Raw genomic sequence first — 11,175 nt, forward strand, 5'->3', positions numbered from 1 at the left:
CACACAATGAAGCTATGGGAAAGAGCAGTGGAAGCTAGGCTAAGAAAGGAAGTGGATATCTGTGAGCAGCAGTATGGCTTCATGCCCAGAAAGAGCCAAAAAAAGAGGTTTTTTAAGGAGTGGGCGAACTATCACATGCTTAAGAGCAGTCGGGACCACACCCGTATCCAAGGAGAGATTAATGAACATGACCAGAATGGGACCCAGAACATCAAAACCCTCCTTGATGAACCTGGTAGGAAGCAGGTCAAGAGGCGAAGAGGTCAGTTTTAAGTAAGCTAAAGTCTCTTTTAATTGAGATAGGGAAATCGGAGTGAAGGAATTAAGAGTATGAACTATGGGCGAAACAGGCTGTGAATACACTAAGGGCTTAGGCATATTGCGCCTGAAATCCCCAACCTTATCACTAAAATATCTTAAAAATTGGTTACACAGAGCAGTGGAACCCTCCAAGGGCAAAGCACCGACTGGGTTAATAACAGTGTATAGTTCTAAAAAGGACTCTCGGGTTACGACTGTTTGTTGCTATAGCGTTGGACAGGAATTGAATTTTAGAGACTTTCACAGCCTCCTGGTAGGCAAGGAGGCTAGTTCTTAGAATATCCAGCGAGACGTGCAATCCGTCTTTTTTACACTTGCGTTTGGCTTGCCTACAGATCCTCCACAAGGCCCGGGTAGTGTCATTTAGCCAAGGAGAAGATATGTTGACAGCCCTTCTAGTCCTGAGAGGCGCAATAGAGTCCATAATCCGGGCCGAAGTCGAATTCAGCGAGGAGAGAAATACCTCAGGGCAGGATGGAGGATTCTGAACCACAGAGGAATAGAATTCAGAACCTAAGAACGCAGCAGCAAAGTCAGAGGGGGTAGAGGAAGTAATAATCCTGTGATGCAGCCGAGGGGCCACCGGTCTGGGTAGCCTAATCGGTAGCGAAACTTCAAAATGAAGGAAGTGATTAGATATAGCTATATTTGACAAATACTTAATAACAACACATAGACCCCAAGAGATAACGAGGTCTAATGGTGGAGTGACACCAGAGGAGCCTTTACTTTACTCTGCTTTAGTCTCTGAGCTGGTTCTTGATGAAGTACTTTGGTCTCTGAGTGAGTGTCTGATGAAGTACTTTAGTCTCTGAGCAGGTGTCTGATGAAGTACTTTAGTCTCTGAGCAGGTTCTTGATGAAGTACTTTAGTCTCTGAGCAGGTTCTTGATGAAGTACTTTAGTCTCTGAGCAGGTTCTTGATGAAGTACTTTAGTCTCTGAGCAGGTTCCTGATAAAGTACTTTAGTCTCTGAGCAGATTCTTGATGAAGTACTTTAGTCTCTGAGCAGGTTCTTGATGAAGTACTTTAGCCTCTGAGCAGGTGTCTGATGAAGTACTTTAGTCTCTGAGCAGGTTCTTGATGAAGTACTTTAGTCTCTGTGCAGGTGTCTTTGGAGGAGCCCCAGTCACTGGACTGAATTTAATGAAGTAATTTAAATTTGTTCAAGCCTTTGCTGCTGTGATCAAAGACTTCAACAGAAACACTGATGCTGAACACTGTGTCTGGATTAGGTGTTATGGAGCAGGCCTCTAAGCCAAGAGGCAACACTCTGGTGCTTTTTTGCCAACAGTGGTAGTGCAGCCACCATTTTGGACTGAAGACAGCAATAGGAACAGCACAAACCCTACAGACAAATAACTTAGCCAAGACAGATATGAATGAGAAAGCGAGTTCCAAGTAGGTGAAAGAAAACAGAGTTTGACACTCAACTGTAAAAGGTCTGTGAGAGTAAACTGCCTGTAAACAGTTATATCAGTAGATTTATCTTTTTCCACGTAAAACTCGTCTTTGTCCTGGACCATATATCCCATATACTAGGCTGCTCATCTTTAGACCTACACTGCAGTGCCCATTTGATTAACAAAAGATGACTGGGTTCAAAAACATTTACAAAAAGCACAGGACCACAGAGCCTTCAACCTCAATGCTCCCCTTTTGTTCTAGAGTTAAAGAGTTTTTTTTCTTCTTCCTTTCAGCAGTGCCTGTTCATTTTGATGCTGACATGGTGACATAGCCTACAAGTTAGATTAGTGAATGAATAAATAAATGCACAGGCTATGGCCTAATAGTCTACTCCCTTTTTCAGGTGGGTGCTGAACCTCAGAGCTGCATCACTGAGACACTCTCTCAGCAGATTATACAGACTCGTACAGGTCTCTAGTACTCAGTTTTAAGTACCCTATTTTTTATCCCTATTTATCTCATTTCAAAGAACATTCCTTTGCTGTCTGCATTGTTACTGTCTGTTCATACTGCTTATTCTGCATTGTTTTCACTTTGTTGCTTGTAAATACTGCTTATTTTTGTTACATTACACAGCCTTATGCTGGTCTACTATTTGCTCATTGAGAGCCGACGTACCAGAGTCAAATTCCTCGTGTGTCCAACACACCTGGCCAATAAAACTGATTCTGATTCTGAACAGCTCACATAGAGCTGCAGACACACTGCACATTTTCACCCCTGCAAGTTCAACAAACTAACAAATGTGCCAGCCTACAGTATACACCAAATAAAGGCAAGGCTTATTTATACATCACTGAAAGTGCTGAACACAATGCACACACACACCGATTAAACTTCCATCCATCTATTATCTATACTCACTTCTCCTGAAGGGGGCGGTGCTGGAGCCAATCCCAGCTAACACTGGATGAGGGATGAGAGGCAGGTTCCACCCTGGACAGGTCAGGTAGATAAAACATTAAAATGCAAATGAGATTAAAACATTGGAGGCAAATTGAAAGCAACAATTACATGACAGCACAATGTAGCAACACACAGGTGTAGATACCCAGAAAACAGCTGTGGAAGACTATGCATTCTCACTTTGTATCCCAAGACTAACCTCTGAGTACTTTAACACTAGAGGTGGATGTATTTCTTTCCAGAAACGTAAAACATCAGCATCTGTACAGTCACAGAGTGAAAAAATCAGAAAGATGTTTGAGAGATATGACAGAGCTCAAATGATGCACTATGTTGTGTTCCATCTCAAAATCTGTGGAGGACTGAGTGGATTGCAGCACCCACCCTTTCATAGATTGAATATATAAATAAATAGTTCTCACAGTATGCATATTTACTGTATGGTATTTTCCACTATTCATTACATATATGACAGACAGAACCGGCCCAGCCTCAACCTGAAGTGCAAAACACAGCATTTCAGAAAATGCAACACCAAAAGAGAAAACAATGACATTTCGTGTTATGGAAAAGAGAGAGACAACATCGCTTGCTAGTGACTGGATAGAACCTAAGAAACCTAAAAATAAATCTATTTTTATGACTGGTTCTTTCAAGGGCTCTAGTGTGTTTGTACCTGTGACTAGGGCTGTGCCCACATCCCAGGCCTTAATGCTCAGTTCTGACCTTGTTGTGTTGCTGCCCGTCTGTGTTTGTCAGTGCCGTGTACCCGGCTCCGGTGTGAACACCACCGAGCTCCTAAACTGCCACACATGCACAGATGTAACTGAAATGTGAGCTGCGTGCACAGAAGAGTAACAACCAGGGGAGACATTAAAATGACCTCATGGATTCTGATCTGTCGGCGCTCGCACAGTCAGAGGTCGGAGAGGAATTGGGTCTAGGAGCACATACGCAGGTGGCCCAGATCTGGTCTGAGGACACTGAGTTCACACTGCTGTGGACACACCAGGACTGAGGTGCCGCTGCTGAGATGTGGATTCAGCCTTAGGGCAGAGCCACACCAAGCCGATGTGAAAGAACCAGCAGCAACGGAGACTGACCTCTGCATCGCCCCACGTTGTCTTTTGGGTCAGCCGGGTTGAAACACTGCACAGAAGAGAGCCAAGACTAGCACGTATGTTATGCACCCGCGTGACAAAGATAACTCCCCTACCAGCAAGTGGCGGTGTTTAGTTGCCATTCAGAAAGGGAAAGAAGATCTGCTACACTGAGGAAGTATAAGCTGTAAACAAAACAGCTCTTGTTTAATTAAAACAGCTGCTTCTAATGGAGAATAGTCTGATGAGAAGCTGCAAATGACGCTGCCGTTCTCTGCCCTTGGCCTTTTGGTCGTGAAAGAAGAGAGGAGGTCTTGGAGGTGAAAAACAAGGAGAAACTGAACTAAATTGGTGAACTCATGGATGCCACAGCAACAGGCTTCTTTTTGATTCACTAAGCTCACCAGCCAATCAGAGCGATCTCTCTCTCACCGATGAGGCCCGACTGCCGCCGCCGATTCATGTCAGATCAGCTAAAAGCCGCCAACAGGGACCGACTGGTGCCAGTGGCGGAGGACACACCGAGACGATGAGCCCTGACGGATGCTCACCGGGCGCGTCTCTGCCATTAGTTCAACATCAGGTCACTGCTGCACAACACTGGCCTTTCTTCAGCCTTTCTCGCTGCTCTAACTGCTAATCTCAGAAAATGCTGAAGCAGCTGATTGAGGTTTAAACTGAGTTTGGCTTCATCACTTTTCCTTTTAAAGCTGAAGTAGAAACTGTGTGACTGCAGCTGAAGACTGATGACGGCTTTCCTCCTCTTCATCATTCAGAAAAATCTCGAGTAGTAGTGAAAAGCCCCAGAGGGGGGTTTCTTTCCTGTTTTCAAATCCTCGACTCTCTTTTCTCTCATTTTCTATCTAAATGTAAACTGAACTTCCTGTCGTCTATCTTGACTTGAACTCTCTTTCTTTTCTCTCCTCCGTCTGTTGACTTTTCTGTGTAAATGTGAACTGAAGACTTCGGGGGTTAAACCGCATCCTGAGCCGCTCTGATGTGTGACGACACAGATAGGTTTTGCTTTGATTCACAACATGGAACCTAATACACATTGTGGCCAGAAGAATACGGTGCGACGATGCAGCTTACAATGGGTTTTAGTTTCCAGGTTTTATTTGGCTGTTAACCCCTTAAAATGAAGATGAGTCAGCTTGTAATCCTCAGTCCAGTATCAACGAGCTTCTCCTCTGAGTCTTGGATTTAAATACTTGTCAGATGTTTGGAGATGTGCAGTTGTTCAGTATTTCACAAGACAAAAATATGGAGAAACAAAAATAAAAAAAATCATAAACTTAACAATATCAGTCTTTTTTTCTGTCCCATTAATCCTCTCATGACCCTGAAGGGTCCCGACTCTCAGATTCAGAAGCACTCTTTTAGAAAAAGGTTAAATAAAAATGTAATCTTTATACATTTTACATTAAATCTCATTAACTGATAAAATAATGATTGAACAATATCATAGGACTTTTGAGGACAAAGCTAAATGGATAAATGAAAAGACAATAAATATTTCACAGGAGTCAAAGTCAACAATTAACCTGAAATTTGGATTCAATCCATAATTTACATACTATGTTAATAGTTTTATAAAAATTAAGGGACAGTGTTCTTAATTTTAAGGTGCTTTTATCCATTAAAATCCATTTTCTCTTAATGCATCAGATTCCATTAATCCCAATTTTGGAGTAAATCTTTGAATTTACACCTGAATAAAAAAAACTGAGATCCTCATAAGGCACAAAGTACCTGTGATGTTTTAGCTTTTATGGCCTCCTAATTCTTGAAAATACATTTAAAAAACCCCTAATGTGTCTGAGTTCATGAAAAAAGTAAACATGCAGTGTATACCTGTACACAGAAAACCATCATTAAAATCTCATTAATTAGCAGGAAATCATGTGGAAATCAAGTGGAAAGTCCAAAAAGCTGTGGCTTTGAAAGCAGAGTTTCTGTTTCTGTCCTTCCTGGAGGTTTATTTAAACCGCAAGATACAGAAGCTCTCAGAACCACAACCAGATCAACAAAGACCAGGACTAGCAGCAGACTGACGGTGAGTTCATTTCATCCATTCACATTTCACTCATTCCCACAACTGAGGAGGTGTGTCAGGTCTAATCTGCAGAAACAAGGTTCTCACAGTCAAAATGTTGTTTTTCTCTCAGTCTAACAAACAAAATAATGAGTTTGTGTATCTGAAGAAACATGGAACAATAACACAAAACCACAATTTTTCCTGGAAGGAGAACCTTATTTTTAAAAGTTTAGACTTTGCTGATCATTTGCACATGAACAGTTAAACTTTTAAAACTGATTCTGGGCTTTTTATAAAAGAAGGAAAATAAGCCACTTAAATAAATGAATTACAAATTCAACATTAGAAGGAATTTAAAAAACAAAAATCAATATTTATATTTATTTTGTTCTTTAATGTCAATAATTTTTCATGTATACGTTTCTTCTAATTTACACAATTCACTTATGATCAAATGTTTCTTTTTGTTTATTTGAATTTGTTGTATTTTATGGTTTTATAACAATTTACATAAGTTTTGTTTTTAAATGAGACATAAAGCAAAGCCAGTCAACAAATTTAACTCAGAATATACACACACACACATAATTATTATTAAATCTGTTGAAATAAGTGGCAATAGTCTCAAATGTCCACATTTTATTGATGATCTGCTGCTGTGATTTAGAGCTGACACCAAACACTGAGTTTGTCTTTATAAACTATGAGGTTAATAAGACTGAATCTTAAAAAATATTTGTAAAGAAAACTTCTAAAAGCATAGTTCAGATAAATGTCACCTTGTTGACTCATTTCATAAAACTGTTAAAAAGGCTCAAATTAAAGATAAAACAATGAGGAAACATTGAAAATTAAAAAGCTTACTGACACATTCATACAGATTTCAGTGTGTTCTCTTCAGTAAAATATCCACTGTGTTTTACGTCTACAATGGCTGATGCTTTAACAAGAATGCTGGAGTTTAAAGATGCCGAATGAAGTTTGGCTGCAGAGCAGGAGTTTGCACAGACTGATGCTGCTGCTTTGTCCAGCTAGTGGACAACTGACACACACTCATGCTTCTTATAACGTTAAAGAAACAAATAACTCACTCACCCAATCAATCAAATACATGTTAAGGCAGCCACATGCACACTACAGGCCCTTTTCTGTGGGACAGTTTGTTTTTAATCATATATTTTAGTTTTTAAAACATTTTTCATTACGGCTCATAGCACCAGATTCCGACTAACAGCATCTGCCCTGAGTCATATGCACAGAGCAGAGCTGCATCAACGGGGAACGATACTGTGCCCCGAGCCTCAGCAGACTCTTCTTCTTCACCTCTGTCTCCCTGCAATAGCTAGTGATGGCTACTGGCTCTAATTAAGTGAATTACAAAAGTATAAAACCATAAAGGTGTGCCTCAAAAGTTCAGAGGAAAGATGTTAAATTAAATGCTTCAAATAGTTTGGTGCATTTCTGGCACTGCATGTACTGCTCCACTGTCCTGTTTCACTTCGAATCTTGGGCTACTAACTAGTTATAGGCTGGAAGAAAGAACTGTAATCTAGTACAGTGCAAACCGAACAGCAGCTACTTCAGTTGTTTAGTTTTTGTTCAGTCATTTGAGCTGGTGACAGTGGTGGTAGAGCAGTCGTCTCCCAACCAGAAGGTTGAAGGTTCAAATCTCGGTGCCGGCAATCCATGTGTCAACGTGTCCTTGGGAAAGACACTGAACCGCCCCCGATAGTTAGAGCTCTGCAGAACCATCAGTTCTGTACTGGAAACAAATTCTTTGTGTGTAACATACTTGGCCAATAAAGGTGATTATCTTATCTGTTGGAGCCAAGGACTGATACAAACTCCAAGAATAAAGTTATCATAGCTGTAATAGAAATGTGTCAGTAACACACTACAGAACCACCAGACTAATTGTAACATGGTTGTGGGCTAACAGCCTCTGTGAGGACGTGATCAGCTGGAGCCACATCTTCATCGATAGGCTATGGATTATTGTTACAGGTGTGTTAGGCTGTAGCTTACATAGGTCTGCTTAAAACAAGGAAATGTGCAAATATGTGACTGCCCTATTTACAGGCCTACTCAATCTGAGTGCACCAAAAGTTTGAGTGACAGCCTAGTAAATGATCTGGTCTTATTCCTGTAGGCAAGTCAGCGACTCATTTCACTGCAGCAGTCCAGGGCCACTATAGGCTCACATGTTTTATTGCAGTTGCATATTAATATTTTGCCTCAAATCTTAATATCAGCTTACAGTTTGTGTGCTAATGCAAAGGTATGCTGCTGCAGGCAGGGGACCAGATTGCCCTTTTTTGTAGCTTGAGCAGCTGCAGGGTAGAGAGTTGACCATAAGTGATGAAAACAGGGTCAACACAACAGGCAGTAAATATGAAACACAACCTTTAACATTAAACAGGCTGAACAGATTATCATGAAATATGTCTGCAGTATTCAACTCTGTTACTTCAGTAAAAGTACCAATACCACAATGGTAAAGTACTCCATTACTAGTAATATCCTCCTTATGTTCAGCAGCATCAAACTCTGATAGGAAACAGCAGAAGACACAGAAACCGTCTCACTTAAAACCTGGTCTGGACCTGAACTAGTTCAATCTGCTGAACTTTACAGGCTACTTTTTTAAGCTTTAAGTTTGAATGAGAAAACATAAAACATACATAAAATCACGTCAGCATGCTGAGAGTCGACGTGATGACGGCATGTTACCAGACACAATTTCCTATGAGCTATTTTTCCAGATTGACGGCGCTCAGAAGCACAGAGGAAATGTCTAAACACAGCTAATAGAAATAGTGATGAAGAGCGAGTGGTACGACAGTCTTGAGTTTCATTTCAGAGTGACTGACAGCTCAGAGTGTAACACACTGCTCTGGCCTGAAACAACATGGGCATACTGATCAGTCTGACTCAGCAGCTTTTTTCACTTTCAGTCCGGTTCACTTCTGTTCAAACTTGGCATTAAAGGTCAAACCTAAAGCTTCTGGTGTGTAAGAGCGAGTGGATATAAACCCTGTGGTCATGTTATCCCGCCCTGAAATGAAACTTAAATACGTCACTTCATCATCTGTGAGCTCAGCTCACGGTGACAGATCTCCAAGTTTCCATCTGCGCTCTGACACTCGAAGTTTCTGACCGCTGCGAACAGGGAAAACTTGCTCATCGGAAAGCGCTTTTATGACAAATGGCAACTGTATCACATGACACATCCATCGCAGTGATAAATATTAACGCTGCTTGTGATTCTGTGATCATCTAATGAAGCCTGAAGTTTCAGTTTGATGTCAAGCAACTGTAACACTCTCAGGTCAGAGTTCATCCTTGATTTCAGAAGCTCTGCTGTTTGTTCTTATTCTGAAGGGTTTCATCGCTACGTTCAGTACGTTCTCGGTATCATTATTGACTGTAGCGTCCGTTTACACTGATCGCTCTGATCAACATTTAGTTGTAACTTTATAGTAATAATGGAAACTTTGGTGTCACCTTTGATTTTTACATGCGAAAACCTGAGTATAAACGTTTTCACCGTTAGTCACAACTTTATTCTACACATGACAGTAGAGGAGGAAATCATTTTGTTCAGAGTTTCACGGACACCGACTCGGCAGTTCGTCATTTTTTATCCGAGTTAAACAGTCGCATCACCATTTGAACGCTCCTCAGTTTGCATGACAGTAAGCAAACACATCACCATTCAATCGCTGACTGTGAAGCTGCTGGATACAAACTGTAGTTTGAGTTTTACAAAGGACAATAAAGTCTCAATTAGTCCATTTTTGAAAACCTGGAGGGATCCACATTCAAATATAAATATATCAAATTTATGATTCTAAAAATAAGCTAATGCTGAAACTCTTCATATGTTGAACATCATTCACTTTTTTTTACTGTTAGACTTTCTGTGGACTTCACACAAAGAACCTGCTCTTAAAGGATTATGAATCTGAATATATCTGCAGTGACTCACCTGGTCCTGGTCCAGGTCCCTGCTGCTGCAGTCTTTCTGTGGTTTGATGACTCACACAGGTAGAGGGTCTCTGATTGGCTGATTGGTCCTGATTTCCAATTTTCCTATCTTTGTTCCAGGTTACCTGAGCTCACCCAAGGCTGCCAGTTCACACAGCACACCGGAAGCATCGCAGTCCAGCTCCGACAAGACCAGGACCAGAAGCACCTAAAGAACTAGGGCCAGGATCACACTCACTTCAGGTGAAGATTTGTAAAATGCAGAATGTCAGTTTGTCTCTGTGTAAATCTTCAACTCAAACAGAGGTCTGTTTCTGAAGAACCAGGACCTGCTGAAGAAAACCAGAAACACAAATCTTCAGACCATCAAGACCATCAAAGTCAGAACCGTGATGCTGCCCTTAGTCCTCCTCGTTGCCCTGCAGCTCTGCAGCCTCCAGCTGATGGTGGTTGCCATGCCGACATGTCGCCTGGAGGGACACGTGGTCAGGAGTGCCCACCATGTGCTGAATGAGCTGGTAGATCCCCGAACCTTTAAACACAACGCTGGCTTGCTCAAGGCACACTTTATCTGATCTTTGAGCTGTGTTCAAATTCCACTGACACTTTAACTGCCTCGCTGCTTCTTTGATGCTATAACATCTGATGCTTCAACTGCTCACAGTGCACACATTCAAACAGACTTTTACTTTGCTCAGTGATGCTTGATGTGTTTTACTTCAAATGACACTTCATTTGCAAAGCTTCTTTGGTACTTACACAGCTGACACTTTGACACTTCAGCTGCTTTTGCCTGAAAGCAATCTTTATTCTTCAAATGAGAGTTCACTCAGTGTCAGACCTTCTTCATCAACGGCTGTGAATGCTGACTTATCACTTGACACTTCAACTGCTTACAGTGAAAACAGTGAAACTGACTTTTGTTCTTTCACTTTGACAGACGCTTTTATGTCAAATGATTGTTCCACTGCTTTCATGGGTACCCTTCTTTTAAGCACTTTAGTTTCTGCTGAAAATTTAACTAGCCTTTTGCTAGAGTAGTTAGCGCTCACACTGATTATACACAATTCACATCAACTGGTTTCAGTGTTTACACTTTGGCCAACATTTTACCTTTCAGCTTGTACACCTGAAATGGTGTTAGGTTTTGTTCGGGCTCCCACTTGCTGCTCCTTTAACTTCTTTCAATATTGTAAATGTTGTAACTTTTTAACTTTAATTTTCAGAACCAAGAGCATGTAAATGTGTTTAGGTGTTAGCTAATTATAAGCAGTTCAGTATCTTTCTATGAGTAGCTTAACATTAGCTGCTGTTAGCAGGTCAGTTCTTGCTAATGTTTGGTGTGTTTGTGGTCTGT

At 41.1% G+C, this 11,175-nt stretch overlaps 1 protein-coding gene across 1 annotated transcript in view; it reads right to left on the reverse strand.

Annotated features, from left to right (window-relative positions):
- The window catches only part of LOC109972655 (globoside alpha-1,3-N-acetylgalactosaminyltransferase 1-like), a 47,563-nt gene extending 43,307 nt beyond the window's left edge, over positions 1–4,256 (reverse strand). Inside the window, exons 1-2 of the mRNA XM_020621664.1 lie at positions 4,198–4,256; positions 3,797–3,842 (exon numbers count right to left, since the gene is read on the reverse strand). Coding sequence (XP_020477320.1) covers positions 3,797–3,842; positions 4,198–4,256 — 105 coding nt within the window. The remainder of the gene's footprint in view (positions 1–3,796; positions 3,843–4,197) is intronic.
- Positions 4,257–11,175: the final 6,919 nt, after the last annotated feature.

The sequence above is a fragment of the Monopterus albus genome, unplaced genomic scaffold (genome assembly GCF_001952655.1).
Source record: "Monopterus albus unplaced genomic scaffold, M_albus_1.0 scaffold265.1, whole genome shotgun sequence".
NCBI classification, from domain to species: Eukaryota; Metazoa; Chordata; class Actinopteri; order Synbranchiformes; family Synbranchidae; genus Monopterus; species Monopterus albus.